The following is a 25,998-nucleotide window of genomic DNA, read 5'->3' as shown; positions in this document are numbered from 1 at the left end:
ACAGATGGAGTGGTGAGGATTTAGAATCTTATCCTCACCACCATAATTCCTCTGCCTCAGTAGCCACTGAAATCTTCCAGCTTTTTGTCACAGACGTAGGCCAAGAAAGAAGACAGAAGGAAATCTGTGGCACCAGAAATGTACAAGAGTAGATAAATCTTGCTTGTTCGTTCATGTCATTCTTCTTCCTTGAGGTTAAAGGAAGGTCTTGTAAGACCCCTCCCCTTCCCCAGCTTAATCATTTTTTACTGGTAATAATGAGATAAAAAAATCCACTCTGTGCAGGAAAACCTAGTTTTTCTTCCTTCTTTCTGCTATTGTTTCCTTCCAAAGAACACACAAAGGAGGCACACACAAAAGGAGAGAGGAAGCAACAGCAGCAAGATCACATTTCTCTGCCTGACCTCCACCCTCTGTGGCAAGAAACAAGCTGAGGGCAGGGGCTGCCACACTCAGGTATCTCCTCAGCCAAGCAAGCTGTGTCAAACTCCTGGACACATCTGCTTCCAGCCTGAGCACCTAAAAAAATTTGGGCAAAGGCAGCAACACTGATTTCTCCTCCATTTTTTGAAGGTTTTTTGCTGGGTCCATCAAGCAGAGCAGAAGAAGACCCAGCATGCTGGAACCACTGTCCATGCTCTGCTCAACTTTGTCTCCCTTCTTCTTCAGGGAAACATCCCTCAAAGCCCCTGCCTGCTTCCAGGGTAGCCCTGCAGGTTTTCTGTTTGTTGGCATGCTCACCCTGGCAATCCCCTGGGGTGGGGATTGTCATGGTACAAATGAAATGAAAAGGGGAAGGTGTGTGTCTGTGTGAATGTGAGAGAAAAACAGGTAATGCTCCATAGTGCTGGAACCAGGTGTAAAAGAATTCCCTGTAGGCATAATGAAGGCCACTACTTCCAGTTAATCCGTTTGGCATGCCCACATAATCTTCTAAACTCACAGCTGAAATGGGTCAGACCAAAAGCCCCTGGGGTCCAGCCAGCCAGCTCACCAAACACCCTGCCTGCTGTTGGAGCAACAGGTGGGCAGGAGCAGGAACCCGTTTGTAAAGGATGTAAAATGTCTGTTCAAAGATGAGCTCACTGTGAGCAGTGGAGAAGCACTTGAGAGAAGAGCTGAGGGCTCAATGGCTGATGCCCCATGGTCCCTGGACATCACAGAAGTGACACCAGGCCTTGGTGCTCCTGCACGAGCACAAAATCCACTTGCAAGACTTTGAGCAACAAACGCCAAAAGCACAGCCAAGCCTGCAAAGGGGGCACACCACTCACCTGCAGCAAGAGTTCCCCATGAGATCCTGGCACGTGCTAACCAGCCTCTGAAACCTCGTGCACCATCAGACCCAGCTGCAGAAAGACAAAGCAGCCCATGTCTCTAAGCTCAGTCTTCCTGCCCGATGACAAGTGGGGAAATGTCAATATTCTGCCAGCTTTACCCTTCTTCCCCTCTTGAAAAGCAAGGCAACATCATGCTGCAGTCCTGACTGGGCTTTGATCCCCATTTTGGAAGAAGGATGTTTTGGATGTTACTTGCAAGGAGGCACTCTAAGTGGTTGCACTGACGTCCCAGGAGAAGGCATCGAGGAGAAAGTGCCTCTGGAAAGCAGCTCTGGGCTGCTGCCACAGAGGAACTCCAGAAGCCAGCAGGTACCTTCAGAGATGTGGTACAGGGTAAACATCCTGAGAACAGCTCCAGCAGAGAGCACTGGCAGAGCAGCCCCTGCACCAGCCAGAAATGCCCTCCGAGGTGGAGGGAGAGGCACGGAGAGAGCTGGGGCTGGAGCTGTGTGTGGCCACAGCCCAGACACTGGCCCAAGCTGTGCTGGGCAGGACAGGGTGAGCTGTAGATAACAGCTGCAGACAGCAGTGCTCTCACACTCTTCTCCTCACACAGGAAGTAACACCACTGGATTAAACAAAGCCAGCTAGAACATGGGCAACCATAGAAAAGTAGATGTCTCCCAGCACGGTGCTGCTAGGCCTGGTTCAGCTAGGCCTGTCCTTAGCATCAAGGTAAGGATGCTGGAGCCCTGTTTAGCCCATTGCACTGCCACGACAATGGGCTGTGTCTTTGCACACCTCTGCTCTCTCTCTGCAGCATTGTTTCCACTGCAGAAGCCACAGAGCGCTGCGCTGGCACATTTGCTTTTGTGGCTTGCTCTTTCCTTTACACTTCTGCTCTTTGTAATACAGCACACAGTTTCCTCACAGGGAATGTAAGTATCATACTCACATTTCCTTCTAAAGGTGACAGAGTCCCCCACATCTGAAGGCAACATCTCAAGAGACAATATGCAGCTGTTCGCAGCTCTAAGTTCTCAGCTTAGTGATGAGCCAATAAACATTCATGCCTAAGGCTTATTTTTTTTAAAAAAAACTGTTATAAAAATATTATTATTTGATCTACTAGAAAAGGAAGACTACAAAAAGTAGATTTGGACCCCATCTGATAGTTTGTACCATCTTCTCTGGTATGAAGCTTTGGTTATAGTAAGTGGTATTCACACGTGAGTCAGACATCCTGCACTGAGCATCACCCAAGACCTTCACACCTCTAAATCTCTCACCAGGCCTTGGATGAGGCAAAGTGTGTGAGGAAAAGAGCAAATGTGATTTTAATTGGAGTGTCAGATAGGTCAGATGAGGAGGGGAAGCTTTGGGGAAGGGTAACTTTCCTCTTGGGAGCTCTCCTGAGCTTGCACCTACAAGACTGGGCTCCATCTGGGTTGCCCTGCATGGCAGCTAAGGGCTTCCTGATGGCACATTCCCCTCTACTGCAGCTTCTCACAAAGCAGAAGGAATTGTGGGCAGTGGCTGGAGCAAGGGAGAAGCAAAGTCAGCCCTAGCAAGGGGCGCTGCCCTGCCCTATGAAATGCCAAGGAGCTGCTGGCTCCCACGTAGAGTTTCAGCCATTTGGTTGATGAAGGACAAATCCTGGCTCCTCTTCTGCCTCACACAGGGCCAAGAAAGGAAAAACTGCAGCTTGAACCAAGTGGTGGAAATATGAAGATCAATAACTCAAAATAGAGCTCTAGCCAAGGGTTTGGCAGGGATGCTGACTCAGTGCCTCAGAGCTAACTGAGAGCCCTGAGCTGTCCATACACAATGGAAATCTTCCAGAAATAATGAAACACACACATACACACACTACTGATACTGAAACAGTTGTCTGCACAAACTTTTTCATCCTTCTCTCAAGAGAAGTAAATTAACATTTTCAAACCATGAAAATCAGAATCATGCAGAACAGTCCTCAGCTGATTATTTGAAGAGACAAAATTTCCCTGTGATGTGCATAATGCCATATAGAATCATAGAATATTCTGAGGTGGAAGGGATCCACAAAGACTCACTTCCTGTCCCAGAATAGGACAGCCCCAAGGATCACACCCTGAGCCTAAAAGCATTGTCCAAACTTTTCTTAGCTCAGCCAGACTTGGAGTTGTGACCACTCCCCTGCTGAGCCCATCCCAGAGCCCCAAAAGCCCCTGGGAGAAAGTACTTTTCCTGATATTCCTAAACCCTCCACCCCAACACAGCTTCATGCCGTTAAACCTTTAGCCCCAGGTGCTCTCTCTCAGACACATTTTCTTCTTTTTCAGCTGTAAGCATGTGTCAACAGCCAAACCTCACAAAAAACACCCTTCATTTCTGGTCTGAAGGAATATAATCCCCCTTAGACCAAGCAGTCTGTGGTTCTCAGCAATGACTGGGGCTAGAGCAGATGGCAGCATCCCATCAGTTATTCCTGCAGATGGTGCATTTCAGTCTTGCTGATGATTTCCATCATCTATAATGGCCCTAGATTTAGGAGCTAACTTTCAGCATCTTGTGCTAGTAAATTCAGTGACATTACTACTGCTGCAAAAGGTGTTGGCTTGCTGGCATGCTGCAATCAATCTGTCTCATACCAGAAGCCAGATAAATGACCATAAAAGCCTCTCCTAGTCTTGGCAGTGGTAAATACACAAAGACCTGTGTTAACTACAATGTGCCCCTTCATCACCAGAGAGTGGATGGACCAGCTACCCAAGAAGGATAATACAAGAACAGCTGCCCCTAGAAATATATCTAGGAAAGACAAGCTGTTGCTACCATCCAAGTAATCTTTTGGACAAGATCTGACACTCCCCAGAAGCCATCAGCTTAATAAATGCATGTGTACCTGGTGTTTTGCACAGTGTTTTATTCTATTACAGTACTATAAATCCAGAGAGGAGTGAGGGACAGCTGGAATGGGCAGGTGGGAGGTTGAGAAGTGATGCAGGAGATTGAGCACAAATAACTGGATAATACATTTCAGTACTAGGTGCATTTATCCCTAGGAGTGGCCTTTATGTAGTTCCCAGAGACAAAGGAAAGTCTTCCCTTCAAATGCAAGACATTGTTGGCATTTTTCCTACTGGTGCAACCCCTGGGGGGCCATGTGTATGGGCATAAAATGTCTCTTCTCCTAGAAGACTTTGCATAAGCCTCTCTGTGGACCCTAAAAGTGTCTGTAGTTTATTTATCAGACAGTGATAGCAAAGCAAAAGGACCACTCTGTGGCCTTGTGCATACATATAAGGAGGGCTGACTGTTACTACTGGGAAATGAAGATGTAAATGTCTGTAACATCTGTAAATGTCTGTAAATGTCAGGAACATCTGAATGACCTGTCAGCACAGTCTTGCTGCTGCTCTCTGAAGCAAGAAAAGTGTCTTTCACACCACTTACACAGATGCCCTTTGCACCATCTATACCTGGGGCCATGAGATGCAGTGAAAATTCAAGTCCTTTCCTACTCAGTGCAGATCCTGGCAGCAGCTCAGTTTCTCCTGCTTCTTCTCTCATCCTAAAGTTTCCTGTGCCCTGTGAGCCTGGTTTTGGCCTCCCTGAGGTTTGTCTGTTCCTACATTTAAATGCATCACCTCATCCAGTCCTGCCAGGTAGCAACATCAGTGTGCAGGGACAACAGGCAGGATGGGCTCAGCTCTAGGGCCAACACCCCACATCTGCAGCAGGAGCCACACCAGTATTGGCAAAGAGCTTTTCCCACAGCAGAGGAAAGCACAGGCACAAAGCTGCCCATCTCTCTAAACATCTACATCCCAGAGCTGCTGCTGCCTGCCAGGAAGAGTAATGGCTAAGGTGCTGTGTCATATGAGAATTTCTGCTTTTCAAGATCTCAGTAAGGCAGGTGCAGGATGCTCTGGGTGATGCAGATGAGCACCTGTGCTGTGTGATGCACTGGTGGCAACTTGTGGTTTTCACCGCATTCCTACCAGGGCAGTACCTGCAGCCCTTCTGTTGCACTCCTGACAGTCAGATGGTGTCACCATTCTTTTCAGCCATCCCTTTACACTTCCCTCATGGCACAGCAGCCTTTTTGTTAATTAATGTGTCTCGTGTTCCCTACACACATGGCTTTCAGCAGCTCACTAAGAACTTGCTGAATTTCAGCAGGCACTTTGCAGAGCAGGAAGTTTACTGTGCAGCCTCAATGGAAAGTTACTGTGCATGCCTTGTGCCCTCACAGATAGGATGCACTGGGTTAGAACCACAGCTGCCATGGTTATTTGTGTTATATTGGTATTCCTTTGAGCTCTTCAGCATCAGTAGCTCAGTATAAAAATGAGCATCTACTTTCCTCTTATGCTGAGGCTGTTTAACCATTGGGACTTTTTAAGATAGATGAGATAAAATTCATGGCAGTGTTGACTCCTCCTGATTTTCTCTCCACAAAGAAAGGATTTTTCATCTGCATCTGCTTCTCCAGAGAAAGCTATAAACAGATCTTTATAATAGCCAAATAGCAAAGCTTTAAACTCTCAACAAAAGGCAGGGAAACAAAACCCCTTATCAGACACCAAATCATCTGGAGGAAGAAAAAAAGCCCCAAACTCTCAACAGCTGGGCAGAAATGTGTACAAAGAGAAGCTGAAGTTGCACAGCTTTATCTGTGACCTCCCATTGCAGCAAGAAGAATCCTGGCCCAGTTTGTGCACAGGAAGGAAAGAGAGCTGGCACATTCTCACCTGTATTCAGGGTACCCAAAAGGCTGGATGGAGTCCTGCCTTTCCACCACCCTTCTCCCATCTCATCTAGCAAAACCCATCCCAGAAAGTGACATCAACATAAAGATGCTGGAAAGGATTTGCTAGAACGAGGAGGCAGAGGAAGAAGAAAGGTTATTTCATTTCCTGTTTGCTGCTATCAGACTTGGGATTACTCCCCTTCTTGGGCTTCTCAAAATTAGCACAGCACATTCCCTGCAAATGGCCCAGGGGAAAGACAGAGAGGAGGGAGGAGTCCCTGCAGCCCCAGGGGCTCAGAGGGGCTGTGATGTACCACCAGCAGAGGAGTGCATCTGTCTGGGGAGCAGCACTCATGACAGAGCAGGCGTGAGGAGAAAGCAACAGCAGCTGCAGCTTTCTGGAGAAAAACATTTTATACTGCCTGAAGAGTTTGCAGGATGATGGAGGACAGACCTTGCCTGAGACCCCTGCAGCCTCCCCACCTATTTAAGGGAAGAAAAAGCATCTCTGCCTGCCATTACTCACCAGCACTTCTGTACCCTCAGTCATCAAGTCTGTGCCCTTTCTTTCTTCCCATTGGATCCTGCACAGCACTCACTGAATCTGTGTCATCACCCCCGTCCTCTCTCTGTCCTGTCACCAGTCATCCTGACACAGCAGACACTGTCCCACCCAGCCCTGCTCCAGGCTCCGAGTGCCCCCTCGGGAAAGCCTCCACCAACTTCTCCAGCTGGCTCCAGGTGAATTGAGTTGACATTCACACACCTTCCTGAATGTGTCACCTGACATATCCCTGAATCCCACCCCTGCTGTCCCAAATTCCCTCGCCATAGGTCTGCCGGTGGTTTCAGAGGAGAGCTCTGATGCCTGTTGCTGTGATTGAAAGCTTTCACAGGGCTGCAACACAAACTCTCAGTGCTCTTTGCTTCAAGTCATGCTCTCAGTGGCACTACTGCAATTCTCTTCATGCAGACAAAAACACCATCCCAAGTTCTTTTTCTTTCTTCTTTTTCTTTTTTTTTTTTTTTTGTTTGTTTGAAGATACCTTGTTACATGACTTTTCAGTATCAAAAAAAAAAAAAAAAAGCTTTTAAAACTACTTTGCTCCTTAGTTTAGGGAAAATATGTTTTGCCCTCAAAGAGGAAGTTGTATAAACCAAAGATGAGACAGCAGTGCTGGCTGGAGGATAAGCACCCAGCTGTATTTCTCTGTTCCATTTGTATATGATATGGGAGTAGACAATCATTCTCTCCAATGCACTGCATTTGCAATTCCAAAAGATTTGCTGAAAAATGCCTCCAAGTAATTCTTGGCCTGTAATACATCCAGTTACTGTAGTGTTAGATAATACTAAAACTATCAGTAGCCATCATCAGTTTTAAAAATTCTGCATAGAATTTCCAATAGTAACTATATTTATATTAGCTATAAAACACACACTTTAGACTATAGCCCCATTCAGTACTTTATCATGGATATTGGCTAACTGTGACACGGAATATGCTAACCAGAAAAATAGATCAATTTAAAAATAAGCTGACACTGGCCACCCATATTTTCTACCTCTGCAGATGGGAACTTTCCTTGTGTTAGTGTTTGGCACAATGAGCAGACGACAGCTGTACATGAACTTGCAAGTGTAATGAATGATTTTATAAAGTCACGGTCCTGCTGATCTCGTGGCTGATGGGAGAGTGGGGGAACCTCTGCTGCTCGGGGCTGAAATCCCACCTCAGGCAGGAAATATCTTCATGAAGGGACAATGATGCCATCAGCATGCAGTAAATATATATATATATATATATATATATGTATATATATATATAATTAACATCGGCCAGTAAGGACGTGCAGTGATAGAACATGGGGCAAAGGCTTCAAACTGAAATAAGGTAGGTTTATATTGGGTGTCAGGGAGAAATTCTGTTCTGTGAGGGTGCTGAGGCACAGGGAACTGTGGCTGCCACATCCCTGGAAATGTTCAAGGCCAGGTTGGACAGGGATCTGGTCTAGTGGAAGGTGTCCCTGCCCACAGCAGGGGTGATGGAATTAAATTAAGGTCTCTTCCAACCCAAACTTTTCTATGTTTCAACTATTTGCTTGCTGAAAAAGTAGAAATATCTAGAAGGGCTCAGGGCCTTCTAAGTCCTCAGTAAAGACACCCCTGCTGTCTCCAGCCACATCCTCTGCCTGAGGAGATGAGTCACTTAATCTCACAGAAAGGAAATGCAACATTGCTCTGAATAAAACCAGCGGTGGTTGTCAGAGGTCCCGGGCACTGAGCAGCCTGGCAGAAGGCACAAACACTATCCAAACACTGATACAAGCTCCTGCAATGACACATCACAGAATTCTGCTTCCACCTCAGACAGAAATGGGTGATGCTGCTGTTCTTGCCCACTTCTGTTACCAGTTCTGTGTGTTTACCTGGGGAAATCTGTGGGGCACCTCACTCCTGCCTGCCTGCTGGTAATAACACCAGTTTGGATTTTACAGCACCACCAGAATCCGCTGTTTCATTTCAAGAAATGGCTTTAAAGATATCTATCTGTGACACTGCCTGCTACAGGTTAATTACACATGAACCTCTTGTTTGCTTGTTTTGAAATGAGCTGTAATAATTCCTAAAAAGTGACATGAACTTACCACGTACATGCCTAAAATCTAGAGGGGTTTTTTTCAACTACACAGAGATTTCTATCAGAAGTTCACACAACCCCTGACCATTATCAGTTTTGTCTATCTGCCCTCAGACTCACCAACTTCTACTCTTGTTGTTTCTGTAGAGCTGAGGGTGACAGGGAGGGCTGGTCCTGCAGCTCCCCATAAACTGCTGGCCCTGGTGTCTCTGCTCCTGTGCTGGGCTCTGAGGCAGCACCCCAAGGGCTACCCAGACAACCAGAGGGACATCGGGCACAGCAGCCTGTGGTAGAGGCTGGGAAACAAATCACTGTTTCATTGCTGGGATGGGGGAGTTTTCTGACATGATAGTTTTGTGGAAATGAGTTCATCTAAAAGAAATCTAAAGGGATCCTTCCATTGTCTCTGCTCACCATTCTACAGCACATTTCTTGCTTGCTTTTGCTTTCACTTTGATCTTTAGTCAAGTAAGTTCATTCTCTGCTCTCCTTTTATATTCATAGCCTAGATTAATTACACGATGAAAAGATTACACTTTGCATTTCATGTTGGTTGCTGCTTAGCACACGCCACAAGCAAACTCCTCTCTTCCCACCATGAAAGACTGACATGGATACAAATCCAAACCTCTATTCTGTACAGTGCTACAAACCACTGGTGGGAGGAAATCACATCCCAAAACATCCACATTTCCCACAGAGCAGAGCTCCCCTCATCCTGCCAGCACTTGATCAGCAGAGAGGTGGAAGTTGCACTACTCCCAGCCTTGCCCAGTCATGACCAGTGGCCAGAGAGATGATGTGGTGGTCAGTTCCCATCTCCTGGAAAGCTCTCCTGAGGAAACCAGAGCCACCTGGAGGCAGCCTGGCACCAAGGACTCTCTCAGCAGCCCAGAGAAGGCAGGGCTGGCATGGCACAGCCTCACCAAAGGCACCAGGAGCCCCAAAGAGGCAGCACAGGCACCTCCATATCTGGCCAAATGCCTGATAGCACCACCCACTTCCATACCCTGTTCTCCTGACAGACCCAGGCTGGAAAGTGCCCCTGCTCTTTTCTGGGAGATGTAGCACCATGGTCAGACTGGAAAACACCTGGAAATTCAGGCAGATGACTCCTCAGAGTGCTGGGTTCATAGACTGCAGGGCAGGGTCACCCATGTCCAGTCACACCAGTGTTCCAGGGATAAACCTCTTATGCTAAACTCCAGGGGTTTGACAGGATCATATCAGGACATTCCTTTTAACCACAATCTGGGCCCACTTGTCTAAGGGTGAGAACAAGCCACCTCCTCCTTGCAAAAGGTGTAATGCTGTCCAGCATCCTCTCTCACAGCCAAGGTGGCTTAGGTGTCACAAAAAAAAATATAGATGGATAAAGATGGGAAAAAACAGAGCATCCCCCTGCATCCCTGCCCTGCAGCTGACAGTTCTGGCCCCAGAGCAGGGCTTGGTGAGCTGCTGGTCCTACAGCCTCTCCTGGGGTGACTTACAGATGAATGTCCTCATGATCTCTGTGCCCTTGGCCACCCAAGTCAGCTCCAGGCAGCAATAACTTGTTACCACCTTTCCTTTATTTGTTTGTATGTAAATTTGAAAATAAGCCTGTACTTCCTGCAAAAGCCAGAAAGAAACAGTTATTAAATAACAAAGCTTAAACAGTTCTGAAACAAGGTAGAAAACAGATCTTTTTATTTGGAACAAAATGCATCATGGGGGGAAAGGAAAAAGAAAAAAATACCACCAGAAAGAGGACAATAGCTGGGCATGAACACAGAGTTAAAGGAAGAGCACAGGCTGCATCACTTCTCTCCTGACCTCACAGCAACAGAACCTTTTGCCCCTTTGCTAATGGCACTTTCAGTGGAAAAGGACAGAAAACCAGCCCTGGTTCAATCTGCCTCACAAAGACCTCTTGCCTCCCTATGAGAAAAATCCTTCCAGGACTGGGATCATAGCAGTGGTGGTGTTCTCAGCTGCTGGGCACCCCCAGCCCTCCCAGGGCTGGCAGCAGGAAGGCAGCACTAGGATAAGCAGGAGCTGGGATGCCCCAGCCCGGCAGGACAAGTCTGGCCCAGCTCTCTCACCCCCAGCACTGAAACACTTGGTTTCTCCAGCACAGCTCTGAGCACTGATCAGCCTCTCAAGCATGTGCTGGAGTCGACTGTCCCCTCCTGCCCCTGCCAGAAAGTGCAGCAGTGGAGCAATGCTGACTGTGTCCTCCCGTTGAGGTGACACTGGCCCGGTGACATTCACTGCTGCTTCTGCGCTGCCACCCAAGCACTCCGTGTCACCTCTTTTGTCATTCAACTCACAGCCTCTGAGGAATGTTTATAGTGAAAGGAGTTAGAACAGCACCGTAAGGAAAAGAATTGTCACCTCCCTCTTCCCGTGGATAACCCGATTCCTACGGCAGCCTTTAAAAGCAGAGACAGGCTGAATCGCCACCAGCACAGCACACGGGATCCAAACATCCTCTAAAGAGAGTCACAGGACAAGGACACAGCGAGAACAATCACCTATGGCTGGGTGTCACTGATGCAGAGCCTCGGCAAGAACACAGAGATGAAGGACTCCCAGGTAAGCGTGCAGCCATCCCTCCAGCTCCCTCCCGGGAGAGAAGCCCTCGGTTTAGTTTGGATTCTGCTGGGGTGCTCACAGCCCTCGTTGGATGGCTTTCACCAGGCACACCTTAAATCCATTTCCAAGGGATTCACAGTGTCAGTACAATATAAAACAGGGACGAAATGACACAGGAGGAGAGGAATGCAGTACACACCTCCCCATCCCTTTTGGTCCCTGTCTGTACCTTCTCTGCTTTTACCACCGTGCCTTTCTAGCCCAGCAGGCTAATTAAACATGAACAACCAATTTACCACCTCACTCCAACTACTAAAATTGTCTCATACAGTAAATACCTCGCTCTGGCAGCACATCCTGCAGTCCCTGGCAGCTTTGCTGGACTCAGCTGCCTGCTGCCCGAGACAGAGTCCCTCCCCTCTCCTCACCACATCCTTCTTCCCTGCAGGTCTAGCCCAGCTGCAGCACAGGCACAGCTCCCCTGAGCAGAACAGGACATGCCTAGCAGCCAGACTTACCTAAGAGATTCTCTAAATTGCTGCTGCCTGTGCAAAGAACACAGCCCCGAACAAGCCTACATGCACAGGCAGGTGGCCAGCTTCATCAGCTTGCAGTAGCTAAACTATTACACTAAAGGCACTAATGCTTGCATTGATAAACAATCTCAGCCTTAAAATCAAGTTTTCTGCCAAAATTGCAGCCCCAAGCCCTGAATTGCTGCAGGCAAGCAAGCGAGAGTCAGCGCTGGCTTAGCTCGGGGGCAGCCCAAGCAGTCGGGTTCTGGTGAAAGGTAACCTGTACCCTCTGTCATTTGGGGCACCAAGCAAAGCCAGCACCACCCCAGGTCTGCACACAGCATCTGCAAATATCAAATTTCAAGCCCCCACCACTGCTCCTGCTCCAGGCAGCAAGAGGTGAGAGCCAAATCTGGAGCTCAGAGGAGCGACTCAGGTGAGCACCCAGGACAGCAGACACCCAGCTGAGACCTCCTTTGAGTTTCCTTGGCAGGGCTTGGGAAAAAAACTGCCCTGAAGTCTCCCGAGAAGAGGCTTTCTCAGGAAATTTCAGTCAAGCCCTTGGCTGCTGCCTGGGACTGGCAGGCACCTCAACCTGCCTGTGGTGCCTGCCCTGGCTGGCAAAGGTAGGCGAGGCATGGGGTGGGCAGGGAGCGGGAGGAGCCCTCTCATCCCAGGCTGTCCCCGGGCTCCTCAGTTTAGCTGCAGCTCTGTTATCAGGCAAAGCATCAAAGAGCTGCCCCTTTTGTTTGTTGGTCAGCCTGTCAGGCCACAGCAGTGGGCCTTGAAGCCACGTGTGTGCTTTTCTCTGTATTTTCGTTTTTCTTTTTAAATGAGGTCAGAGGGTCTGACACCTCACTTCTTTCCCCTGCTAAAATTTTCCAGACACAGTGAGACTATGGGATGCAAAGGACAAGTGTCACAGGCTTCAGGGTGGAGGAGCAAGCATGTCGGATCAGTCATCAGTTGGATCTGGGAAACAGTCTGAGGCATCTTCCTGGCTTTCCATGTCAACCAGGACCTCAGCATCTGGCATTTCCTCAGCTTCTATCTGCACTGGTAAGTTTTCTTCTGCCACTGCCTGGTGCTCAACACCTTGACCAATCTGGGCAGCATCTGGAAAAGGGAGAAACAGTTTATGAGTGCCCACACTATGGCTCACCCTCATGGAAATCCACCCCTGGTCCCTAATTAGGCTGCAGGCTGCCCAATCCACTCAGTCCCTTGCCCCAGGCATCTGCAAGTCAAATTCCAATTTTCTCTGTAACTACTCATTTACTGAGCTATGCATCCTGCCTTGGGGCACTTTGGTATTGAAGCTCTCTGGCTTCTTGGTACCAAAGTGCTTTAGTACCAAACCCCTGGTACCAAAATACTAAAGCCAAATCTATTCACTTACACCTGAATAATTCAAGCTGGCTAACAGCACACATTTAGTTCTTGCCTACTTTCCACATGCATCTCTGCTTTTTACTTAATTGTAAAAAAATTAAATATGGACTGCTTTTTAGTTAAACTTATAGTATTTGAATTTTTATTAAAAGCTCTACACTTGAAGTATATTAATATTAAACAATGAACTGAAAGACCTTTTCTTCCTCTTTCTTGCTCTAGGTTCATGAGTAGCATATAATATTTTGAAAGCAGAGCAAAGAGCATCCAAGGCTAGATTTAAAGCACAGCAGAGCTACAGGAGGCTGTGCATGGTGCAGTGAAGGACACCAGAAATGGAGACAGCAGTGCTGAGACCAGGCTATGACCTATGTGAAGATGCTCCAGTTCATGATGTCTCTGCCAAACCTACTTCAGCTGATGATGGGGGGCATTTCTAGGCAAGGTGTTGCCAGCACTTGTGTTTGGGAAGCAAAACTGAGGGAAACATAATGCAAAAAGTGGAGTACTAATATCAAGCACTTACAGAACAGGACATTTCTGGAGGGTTTTTATCACTGCACTCTCTTGACCATATTGTGCTAAGGCTGTGGGGGTTTATGCTTGATTTCTTTGAAAAATTTAAAATGTGACCATATTCCCACTCCAGCCTCAATTTAAGAAAATACACAAGCCTCTGGCTTTGATGGGATTTAGCTGTGTTTACAGCTCAGCATATTGGTTTCTGCTGTCCTGAAGATGACTGCTTAAAAAACAGCACCAATTTTTATAAAATGTTTCTGATGAGAAGGGGAGAAGGGTGAGAAAATTGCAGGACAACTGCTGAGTTTTGGGGAGGTGGGGGGGGGTTGCTGTTCCTGAGGTATTTTAGCACAGGAGATAGTGGAACAGACAACCTGCAGCCTGCTGGCAGCACCCTCTGTGCGATGCTTGTGTGATGCCTGCCTCTGCCTCTCTTGGCATGAGCAAGGTACTGAAAAATGCCCTGCTGCAACTCCTGCAGAAGCTGCAGCACCTTGCCCGTGCTAGCATGTCCCAGGCCCCTCTCTACTGCCACCTCCACGCCCAGCAGCCACCCACAAGCACTGTGTCCCCCCTAAAGAAGGTGTCTGACCTCAGACCTGGACTCACCAGGCTTGGGAGGACGGTCAGCCTGGGCAGCCTGAGCCTCGACGCGGTCTCCATTGGGGGGGCTCTTCGTGCCTTCACCGGACACCACTGACATTGTCAGCCCGTCATCCTTCTCCTCCTCTGTGAAGCCAAACCCAGAGATTTGAAGGAGGAGGCCCCCACAGCCCCAGCCCTGGCGGGGCTGCTGTGAGGCCAGACCCCCACACGGGTTTGTGTCCCCTCCTCGGGCGGCGCTGGCTCCTCTCCCGGAGCGGGCAGATGCCAAGAACGGAGGGTGGTCACTGCCAGCTTGCCAGTGCCAGCCTGGCCAGGCTGTCAGGATCAGAGCTTCAGGGGATCTGCACGGGCAGATCGCTCCCAGGGACTGGTGCTAACGCAGCACTGCCATCAGAAACCATTTTGGGATCACACCTGAATGAGGTTCCATTTTATTGCCCATAAGGAGAGGTTTTGCTGTGGGTTTTTCTTCTGTCCAGGAGCACAGGGTGAGGGCACAAGTGTGAGGGGAATAAAGGAAAAGTGAGGTTTAATTCAAGACCCTGCTGGCTATAGAGTCTGCCTGTCAGCAAGCACACTTCTGCTCCAGCAGGTCAAGGGAGGACAGGCTGCAGGACAAGCAGCCACCCAGCTGAGACCAGGTTACTCTAAGCCATGTCAACCCCAGCCTGCACAAACACAGTCCTCCCCAAAATTCATGACGGGGTGGGGGTGGGGGGGGTCACAGCATTCCCCACTCACCTGAAGGCACTGGGATGAACTTGTGTCTCCTCTTCATGCAGCAACATATGGCTGCAGGCAAAGCCACCAGCAGGATAAGCGCACCGGCTGCACAGCCTGCCAGGATGTAAATGAACCCCGGGTACCGCAGCAGGTCTGCAGGAAGGACACAGCCTTGTTAGCTACCATGGGGGACAAACTCCTTTCTCCCAGTGGGAGAAACCCTGCAGACAGATTAGAGCTTGTTGACATCACTGTTGCTTTAGCTTGGATCAGGGCAGTTGGCACTGTGAGCTGTGGCACTTTATGATTTATGTAACATCTCCAAATTATGGCATGGAATTTTTTATTAAGAGGAGAGGCCTGTGTGCCCAAGCTGTGTGCACTCACTTCTGCCTGCTCTGATCACTGACATCTAAGGTAATCTGTGAGTTTTAATCAAATTTAACAGAGAAGGTGGTGGTTTGAAAGATACATTTCAACAAGCTGTATGAAAAGGGGCAGCTGAGGGAGACCTAAGGAAGCACCTCCTTGTGGCATCAGCTCTCTTCTCAGAGAGCAGCAGGCACAACTTCCCAAGGATTTTTCCTGGGAAGGCAGTGAGAAGTACAAAGAAGAGAAAACAATTCTTATCTCTATTCACTGCTCCCATTTTTGCCCATGTGGAATGTGTTCTGGAGATTGTTTACCAAAAGTGATTTGGTTAATTGGACACCGGTGAAAGTTGTTTTTAATGACTGGCCAATCACTCAAAGCTGTGTCCTGGCTGTCTCAGAGAGTCACAGATTTTTCAGTAGTATAGTTTAGTAGAGTATTCTTTAGTACTGTTTAGTATAGTTTTAATATAGTATTAATGTAATATAGCATAGTTTTAATGAAGCAATTGTTCAGCCTTCTGAACCATGGAGTCAGAGCGCATTATTCCCTGGCTGGGGCATCGCCTGCTTCCACTGTACCTCCTGCTGAAGGAAAAGCTGCAGAGTCTACCCTCAGAGCTGGCATCAGAGAATCTGCTTAGGACAGTCATGTAAAGACTGCACCAACCCCAGGGAATGTCTCGTCAGAGCCTGCACTGCCTCAGGCACCAAGGCTGTGGCCACTCAAGCCAGAGCTGTAGGGAAAAAATCCTTTCCCGGCTCTGCTGCTGCTCGGGGAAGGATTCCACCCTGTTCCCTTGCCCAGCCAGGAGCACGGAACACGCAGCAGGAGCGAGGGCTGCAGATGGCTGAGCAGAAGTGCAGCACAAGTCACTGGTGATTATTTCCCAGCTCAGCAGCCCTTGCTCAGGGTTGCTGTGACGGGGCAGACCCGCTCGTTCGCTGCTGCTGAGCAGGCAGCTGGTACAGGGCACCGAGAGACCCATCCAGGCTTGCTCCTTCACTGAGATCATCTCCTCCAACCTGGGGCAGCCTCTAGGAAAATTCTTCTTGCCATACACAAAAAAAGCCCCACACAACTCCACTTTAACATAAATTCCTTAAAACTCCTTAGGTAAGCCTGTGCCATCCCTTTCTGAATAATTTAACTGCTTTTCAGCAGCACACATGCCTGCACAGCACAGCAGCAACAAACAGGCTCATTTGGAGTTTATTTCAAGCCCTCAAAAGCACAGATTGCTCCATATCTCCAGAGACTAGGAAGAATTTAAACGTTCCAGGATATACTACACACCATCATACTCCACCTACTCACCAGGATGGCAAAAGCAGCTGCACACAGGTGCTCATGGTATTTTCAGAGTGCTTGTTCCAGTCTTTTTAAGAACAATTACCAAGTTCAAAAAAATCCATATTCAAAACTAAAAACTTTCAGCAACTCAGAAATAATTTCCCTAATTATTTTAGTTGATGAACACTTAGAGAATATTGTGAAAATTATAAATACAAGCTGGAAATTTTTTTCCTGAATCTTTTTCCTAAAAATTTACCACTTGTTAATAAGGTCTTTTTGAGATAAAATATTGTGTTAAAAATAAGCAATAAACAAGTAATTAATCAATAAAAGTCTTTTATATATGTTGACTTCTTCTGAATCCTGTGTGTTCAGAGCCCTGTGTTGCCTGGTAAGTTTACGGCATTTCTGCCAAACTGTTTCTTGGTTATTCAAAATTAATTTCATCAGCCAACAGGTTGCCCAAATGGATGTTTTTACATAGATCATATACCTACAGCGGAAAAACTAAATTCAGCCCTTTGCCTGGAGCAAATAATAACCCACAAAAATAATTAGTTAACCTTCAATTAAGTTAAATGAACCCATTTCCCTCCTCAGTTGATTTTACTGAGAATTCAGAATTGCTTTAATTCACTTTTTCCAAATGTGGTTGCATTTGATGACTAAAAAGTGGAATCACTGCCACTTTCTTTCCTTCGGACTCTTCCAAATATGTGTTTATGTGCATGTCCATCCCTAAAGAGATATCACTAAATTCCCTCAGGAGCTTTCCAAGGGGAAATGGGGAACAGATATGGCACCCAGGGGACTGGGCAGCCACCCAGGATCAACCATGGAGCCTGTCAGCACTTGTGTGATTTCCCACAGGGCTTGACTGAACAGCTCATGGATGTTCACATGGATGTGGAGATCCTCATTCCCCAGTGCCTTGGCCAGCTTGGGTCTGACTGCACGGAACAGCCTCCAGCCAATTTAACTGGGCAAAATCCAGAGCAGTGCTCCACAAGCACAAATGCCAAATCTGCACAGACTGGGCAGTGGTGCCAGAGGGAGCAGGCACAGAGAGCCCACAGCACCTCCGCTGAATGCCACCACACTGGGCACAGGGTCTGGGTCAGGAGGGGTGCTTTCACACCAACCACATGCCAACCACTGAAGAAAAGACAGTATCTGCCGTGAGCTGGAGTGTCCCAGACAAGTTCTAAAAGGCTACAGTACGGGTTCTCTAGTGGCAAAAGTGATTAAATTAATTACAGCAAAATTTGTCAAAAAGCCTATAGTTATTTTATGCCTGTAGCTTTGATAACCATCTTTGCTGACAGACAGTAGAAGAACCTTCACTACTGGAGGTACAAATTAAATTATACCCCAGGATCCAGACTTTCTGTCTCATTAAACTCGGGCCTTATTCAAGCAGAATACTCAGCATTTATGAATAGCTTGCAAATGGATAAATTCTCAGCCTTCTCGCAGACTTACATGTCTGAGCAAGGATATGGAGGGGAAAACCCTACATTCCATAAGTAAATGGCTTGTGTCTTTACCCACTTCTGATGGATGGGGCTGATGGAGAGACATTTGTATAGATCAGAAAATCTTTTGTGCTTCTGCCGTAAATAAGAGGAAAAGAGATGAGGCAAAACAGCTCATCTGAGTCCAGCAGCAACAGGGCTGAACCAGTGGAAGGGTTTTAATGGGGATGCACAGAAACTGGAAGGCATCTGGGTCATGGATGCACATCAGAATTGGAAGCAGCCTGTGTTTTTAAAGCAGCATAGAGGATTGGTGCACAGGAAGGTGCAAATCCCCATCACCAAAAAGTAGGAAAAGAGACAGATGGAGATCCATCCTTGGTGCAAAGCTGGGTAAAAGGACCTCCTCAACAAACTTATCCCATCTGTGGCTGTGGGCTGTATCAGTCCAAGGCACGAGAGGGAGAAGGAAATCAAGGGGTCACTTTCTAAAGGCAGGATTTGGTAACTCTGGAAGGGAGATGCCAGAGAACAGAAGAATTTGTTGTTTTGAGGATACCAACAACCCCTCAGTTGGCTGCTGCAAGAGACCAAAAGGAAAATTTTCTGGGGATGCCATTACTCACCGTAGCTGCAAGACAGCGTAATGGGCCTGGTCCTCGTGACACTGTTCCCCTTCAAAATCTCACACACAAACTCCCCAGGCTCAGTTTTGCCCAGGTGAACCTTCTTCCCAGCATCCTTAATGCAAGCCCCCTCAGCTTTCAGGTGGGTGCCATTCAGCAGCCACCTAAAGACCAGGATCTCGTTGCTGGCCACGTTGCAGGACAGCTCTGCAGTTCCATCAGGGAAGCACTGGATACCAATGGTCGGCTCTGGTCACACACAGCATGGGGCAAGGGGAACAGGGAGGAAAGAGAGAGGTGAGGAGGGGACTCAGTAGTGAACACAAGCTGAACAGAAGCTTCCCTTCCCAGCAATACCACATCTACTGTATGAAGGGAACACAGAAACAAGTAACAAGACTCTTGAGTGCCTGCACTCTGCCCTGAAATGCTCAACAGTGCCCACCCCAATCCTGCTAGTGACTCCTGATCCCTATTTTGGGGATGGCACCAAAATCTGGCATATTTTCATTTTCCTAACTGACATTGAAATAAATAAATAAATAAATAAATAAATAAATAGATAAATAAATAAATAAAGCCCCTGGTCTGAGAGGATGGTGGAAACATCCAAAGTATGTACCAGCCAGAGCCCTCCTTCGTAATCAGCAGATAATCACAGCTTTGGAGGAGACTCAGCCCTCCCCTCCACCAGAGGTTTGTACTTTTGCTGTCACTCTGCCCCTTCTTCCATTTTAGAGGGGAACTGGTGCAAATGATGGCCAACATGGACACAAACACAAGACACCTGCAGTTAGATACAATACCCAGACTAGGACATTTTAAAATAAATCAATAAACCATTACTCTTACTACATTTCCCTGAATTTCTCTCTTTCAGTCTACTACAAGGAGCAAAACTATTTGCTACACTTGCCACTTTGCACATACAAACTAGATAGAGAACTGGGATGGTTTTAGGACAGCAGGAGTAACACTGAGAACATGTATCCATGGAAATAAGCTCAGAAATCACTTTCTTGTGCTAGGACATCATCTTCAGTTAAAATTCCCTGCCTCCAGGAACATGTTGGCAGTGAAAGTTTTTCCCTGCCTTAGGGGTGGCAACAGAACAGAAGGAGGAGGCAAATGTTCCCAAAGTAAATCCACTGAAATGGAGGTTAAAGCCAGGACACTTCTGCAGTCTTTGACTACTTCCAGTCTAAGCCCCTGTTCTTCACACCAAGGAGTCACATCTTTGACCTACTGTGCACAGCAGTTCCGCCTGTTTGCACTCAAAAGGTGTGAGGGTTCATTTGTCTTCACTGAGATCAGTTTGCTCAGACATTTTCATTACAGTTTCGTGCGCTTCCATTTATCTGAGAAGCCTGTGTAAGTGAAAGCCCTGCAAAAGGAACGGTGGCGATGAGGACCAGAGAAGGCTCTCTGTCTGCCTGGAGCACTGCTCAGCAGGAGGACAAACCCTCCTAAGCCTTCTCCATATTAACCCAAGCAATGAGCTGGATCCTGTACAGAGGTGACTTTGATTCTGTCTTTGCTGCCTGCAGATGGATGAGCGGGCACACAAGAGGGAGCAGGAATTCTGAGGCTACAAGGGACAGGAGGGAGACTGGCATGGCTCCCAGGGGCACCTATAGCTCCTGCAAGCTCAAGCAGTTTCTTTGGAAAAATTTCAAGGCATCAGGCTTCCAACAAGTTCAAAAGCTTTTTGTTGCTAAGAAGGCCACTTACCAAACACCTCCAGTGTAAAATTTCTGGCGGTGTTCTGAAAAACAAATCCATATTTTCCTTCATCTTCTTTCTCCACACTCCTCAGCACTAGGGAGCCGTTCTCTAAGTTCAGCCATCTACTGGCAGAAGTGCCACACTTGGCCAGCAAGGTATCATTTAGGACAGTGGTAGAGCAATTCTTATCCTCCTTGCTCATGCTGGAGAAGTTCTGCAGGCTTTGGATTTCCAAAGCAAAGACTGCTGAGTCGCCGCTGAGCGCACCAGTCCAGATGGCAGAGCCTGAAAGGAGAGCAAGCTTGCCATGTCCATCCATCCCCTCCTGGCTGCCTCCCAGGAAGGAAAATGCCCAGGTGAGACATAAGAGGGACAGACCCAACCCTAGGGACAAGTTGGATCACCAGTGATTGAAAATCTGAGGATTTCTATAAGGTCCAACTTCCCCCACCTCAAGAGCACAGGAATGGTGTGCACACCATGCACAACAGGGGGAAAAAAAGGCTGAACAGCTGGTCTTTTCTCTCCCTGAATTTAAGATGACCATCTACCAGCCCCCATCAGAGATGAGAGACTGTGCAAAGAAAGGTCCTTGGGGCATCAGTGCCGTGGACCTTGCACAGAGGGTAGCAGAAACAACAGCTGCAGGTGCACAGCTGCTTTCACCCAAAGAGTAAGGTCACAGTTTTAACTCAAACAGGTCTTGCACATTATTAAGTTGTTGTGTGTAAATCAGAGGTGGGTAAATGGCAGGGTGACAGCAGCTTGGGGACTAACCCAAGGTCACACCGAGTGTTGGGAGCTGGACCATGTCGCTCTCCAGCCAGAATTCTACATACAAGGACCTTACATTCCCCGCTGAAAAACTTCTCCAGACAAAGGACACTCAGAAAGTACAATATTGTTATTTTACTGGAAAAATAATCTGTCTTACTTTGGTCTGACTTCCCCTTTCATGCATTAGCAGCGACACTATTTGATATCGCCCCAAACCTGGTATCGTCCTTAAAAGATCTTGGAGCAAAATTAGGGTGTCTGCTCATCTAGGCAAACCTGTGCCAACCCCAATAAACAAAAATCCTACCTACCTTGAGTAACAGTTATTATCACCAGCAAGCAGAGCAGAGTCAAAGAAGAGCTGAAATCCATTTCAAAGAGCTCCTTGCATCATATGCTGAGGAGACAATCTGGCTACAGAGCTCGGTGAATTTAGTGCTGGGGAAATGATGTCAGAAGCAAGAGTGGGGAAAAAAAAAAAAAGAAAAGAAACTCCATAGTGGACAGATTGAATGATGTTTTAAAAGAGACCTGCAAGGTTTTGGGTGACTGAGCTTGGGCTGAGCCAATGCAAGCCACAATGTGCTCTGCAAAGTCCTGCAGCTCAAAGGTAGCTGCGAGTGTGAGAATACGGCTGAGAGGTGAGGGGAGACAAAAATATCTCCTGGTCAGCTCACCCCATTTAGGAAGATGTTAATGGAGCAGGCAAAGGAGAAACACCTATTTCTTTCATCTTTTCCTAGTTTATCAAAGTACAGCATCCCCACCCAGGGAGAAGAAAGTCCAGTCAGATAAAGCACTGCACATGAAAAACAGCTGATTTTCTGCACTACTAAAAATGATCACTCCTTGACATCTCACCAGCAGGAAGGAGGTGTGGGACAAGGCTCTCCCTCTGTTCCCAAAGGCTGTGTTGCCAAAGTGAACTTTGCCAGGCTCTTTTAGGGACTGAGTGGTACCTGCCATGCAGGAAAGGCTCCATACAGCCACCCCAGGAAAAGAGTAAAGCTTATGGGAAATTAGGTTGCATTGCAAAACTAAACTGAATGTAGCCCAGAAGCCATCCCAGCTCTGTTTGGAGCGCAGATCTCAGAGATGAGACTGAAAAGCCAATCCTGAAGAAACTCTGTGAACCAGTTATTTGGAGAGCCAGGTAGGGCCAGACACTTGGCACTTTTTGAGGTGGCTTAAAGCGCATTGGGCTTTGCACCGAGTGCCACGATGGGTTACACAAACACAGGGACAGAAGGAACTGTCTCACTCACTGGAGGAAGTACACTGGTATAGCATTAGAGCCAACATCTGGATGCTTTCAGATGCTTAGCAGATGTGCTGGGGAATAACTACAACAGCTGGGTTCAGGATGCTGCTGGGAACCTTATATTTTTGTTTCTCTTGTCACAGATATAGACACAGCCCCCTAAGGAAGCTCCATGCAGTGGGTTCACGTGTACACACACATTTCTGAGAAGTGGGTAAAACCCTTGCATTGTGGCTTGCACTATTTTTCAAACAATCTGGCTATGCTTGAAAAATTCCACATTTCAGCCAATGGTTTAGCCACTCTGACTTCTTACCAATGATAATTGCACCTCACCTCCAGCTCCCAGTGTCCCAAACTTACAAATTTGGTTCAAGGCTACCACAGCAATATGCTGTCTTTATCATATGTGCATAGGACAGGCCTAAATTGATCTAAGATGAGACAGAAATAGACTTCTCTGAGAAAAGCAGTGAAGTGAGTCTTCAGACATTCACAGCAGCGCAGAGGAAGGGAGAGAGAAAAAAGTATTTACAGTAAGAAACACTTTCATTTCCTTCTGTGCTGCTGAAATAACATGAAGAAAATCTCTCTCAAATACCACTGCAAGACTGGAGCTAACCATCTGCCTCGGATGTGCACATTCATCTTCATTTCACCTTCATGCTTGAAGGGCAAGCTGGTAGAGCTCAGGGTTGCAGTGCTGTGGTGGAGCCACGAGACACAGCAGACAGCACGCGCAGGGTCACTTCCCAGCAGCACCCCGAAATCTCAGGATCTCAGCAAAACAAGGTGCAAAAGGGGTCTGCATAGAGGCTAATCCAACAAAAGTTCACCTTCTCTTCCAGCCAACGAGAGCAGAGCCCATTTGCTGTGAAATCCAATAAAAATACGGCCCTTCTGCTGCCACTCTGTTGTCACAGAAGTGACTCTGCACAACTGTGACATTGCGGTGTCCCGCATTTCGTCTCCCTCTCGGTGACTCCAGGGCAAATGAGCACATTTATGAGTTCAATATTCCTGACTGCAAGTGCCCCATACATCACACTGTATATGAAGTTCCATTAGGCTTCTTCTGTCCCTTACATCCTCACTAGCTAAAAAAAGACCCAAAAGGAATCTCAGCCGGGATAAAGACGACAGCACACACACAGTCTCTGTTGTCATCGATCAGCAGCCTCTTTTAAGAGCAACACTCTCAAATTTCACTCATAATGAAACTGTTAGATGAGATCTGGCATTAATTTCTAGCATTGGCTAATGAGCGCTCTCGCAGCACTCTTGGCTAGGCAGAGAATTCAGTTCCCCTTTTTATATAAAGACACAGAGTTTGGTGTGATTACTGCAGACAAAAAACACCTTGTAAGGCTTAACAGAAATCACAAATAGAAAAAGGGGGGGAGGGAAGGTGGACCAAATAAAAAACCCAAGAATTTGTAGTTAGAAGGTGAACTAAAACCTTTTTTACTTGGTGAGCTGCAAGCTCACAGGGTCATTTTGCCCCTTCACACTGAAGGCTTCATGAAAGGGGAATGGAGATTCATTCCATACATAGCATAAGGCCTTGATGGAGCATGGGAGATGGGAAAACCTGAGCTAGCAAGTAAAGCAGGAAATAACCCGTGAAATATTATGGAGAAATCTGTACATATCAACTCTGCACATCTCCCTTTGCACAGGCTGGTGAGCAGAGGCAGCACACCCATTTTTACTGTCATTAATGTGTGTCAGTGCCCACTGGGGAAACACACAGGCCCAGATTCACTCAGAGGTAGCCAGCAGAGCTAAATCCAGAAACTCAACAGATGCAAACAGAAAACAGGCCTGCAGCTCCAGCAGTGCACAGCTGCAGTGGCCCTTCTGTCCATCCATCCAAGGCAGGAACAGGGCACACACCTGAGAAATGCTTCTGTGTGGGGCAGCAGGACCCCAGAGCCTGATAAATATTCATATTCATGTGAATTCTTCCTTTGGTACATTAAACTAGCCAGAGAGCTGTGCTTATCTTCAAGACCTTTCTTGATCATAGCAATAGAAATAGCAAGCAAAAATAAAAGCAAATGCTAATGTCAGAACCTCAACTACAGATGATATCTCCATGACAGGGACTTTTTAAGAAACCCACAAATTAAGAAAAAGGACATTGCAGAAATGTGGTGTGATCAGAAAGGCTCCAGACCTAATTATAGACAAGGTACATGTGGTTTTCTCCATCCTGTAGTACCTCTGGGGAAGGCACAGTCCAGCACTTGCAAGAGTCAGGGCCAATAGGGATGCACTCTCTTCTTCAGAGCACCCATGGATATTTTCATCCTTCTCTTGCTAAGAGGTGGAAGGAATGTCCAACATCCTACAAACACTTCCAGCTCCTCTGACATGGCTCTCCCAGCCTGCCCCACGATGACAAGTGAAAAAGAAGAGCCCATATATGGAAAACCTGCTAGAAATGACACAACTTATATTTAGCTGTGTGCAGGGTGAAATGCTTTGCATTTGCTTGAAAAAAAAAAAAAAAGAAAGAAAGAAAGAAAAAAACCCAAACCAAATGGTTTGTTATTGCAGAGCTATTCAGACATATGGGTTCAATCCTGTCACTACATGAGCAGCCCTTAACTGCAGGAACACGTTCCTCATCCTCCTTGCTTTGTCTTGCCTCATTTTGAGGAGAATTAGACTTTGCTAAACCCCAGCTTGGAAGATGAACTTGGGAAATTTCACTGATGTTGCCACCTTCAAACTAATAATGTAAGCATTATTTACAAAGAGATTTCACAGGTTAAAATTGTCTGCAGGATTCACTGAACAGCCTGAGCGTTACATCTGCTGTGGTTAGGAGAAGGTTAATGCCAGGCTCATTTTAAAAAAATCTTCAAATACAGTGCAGAATGGGGACAAAAGCCAGCAGAACAGCTTTACAACCACAAGATTGCAGGTGGTTGTGACAGGGATTCCCTATCTGTCACACTCTAGCACAAGAATAACCTGAAGTGACAGTCAGAAGACTTGAAAAAGCAGCCAAAAGCACACTTCGTGCTTTTTCCTGAAGCTTTGCTACCATACACAAGAAACTTTAGCCACTGATACCTACAGCAAATTAAAGCATTCAAGAGCTTTAAAATTTTCCTTTAAGCAGCAGAGAATATTCTTTGATTAAAAAAAAAAACAACCAACACCCCCAGGTCATTTAACTTTGTATTACTTACTAGAAGTGCTTAGAAAATGCAGACATTTGGGATAATGGCTGTCTTGACAGCAGACTGAAATTCATTGTAAAGGCACCAGAACAGCATTGAAAAAAAAAAATTTTTAGGAGAGCCACAAACTGAAAGAGGCTGAAAAAATAGTGTTTTATAGGATCAAAGCTGGAAACACAGCTTCAGCATGACAAGTAGGACTTAAAAGGCAGATTGAAAAGTCCTTGGTCATGACACTCTTTAACAAGGTAGTCTGGCTGGGGCCAAAACAGCAAAAA

The 25,998-nt window shown here is 46.9% G+C and overlaps 1 protein-coding gene across 1 annotated transcript; it reads right to left on the bottom strand.

The window, feature by feature from the left end:
* Window positions 1–12,706: 12,706 nt before the first annotated feature.
* Window positions 12,707–21,796, bottom strand: LOC103818361 (uncharacterized). The gene is made up of 6 exons (XM_018916865.3): window positions 21,577–21,796; window positions 20,495–20,773; window positions 18,764–19,012; window positions 15,013–15,147; window positions 14,275–14,394; window positions 12,707–12,867 (listed from the first exon to the last, which is right to left on the bottom strand). The coding sequence occupies exons 1-6, from the start codon at window positions 21,635–21,637 to the stop codon at window positions 12,707–12,709; spliced, it is 1,005 nt and encodes a 334-aa protein (XP_018772410.1). The 5' UTR covers window positions 21,638–21,796.
* Window positions 21,797–25,998: the final 4,202 nt, after the last annotated feature.

Source organism: Serinus canaria, chromosome 1, assembly GCF_022539315.1.
Source record: "Serinus canaria isolate serCan28SL12 chromosome 1, serCan2020, whole genome shotgun sequence".
NCBI lineage: Eukaryota > Metazoa > Chordata > Aves > Passeriformes > Fringillidae > Serinus > Serinus canaria.
This window is presented reverse-complemented; position numbering and strand designations above follow the sequence as displayed.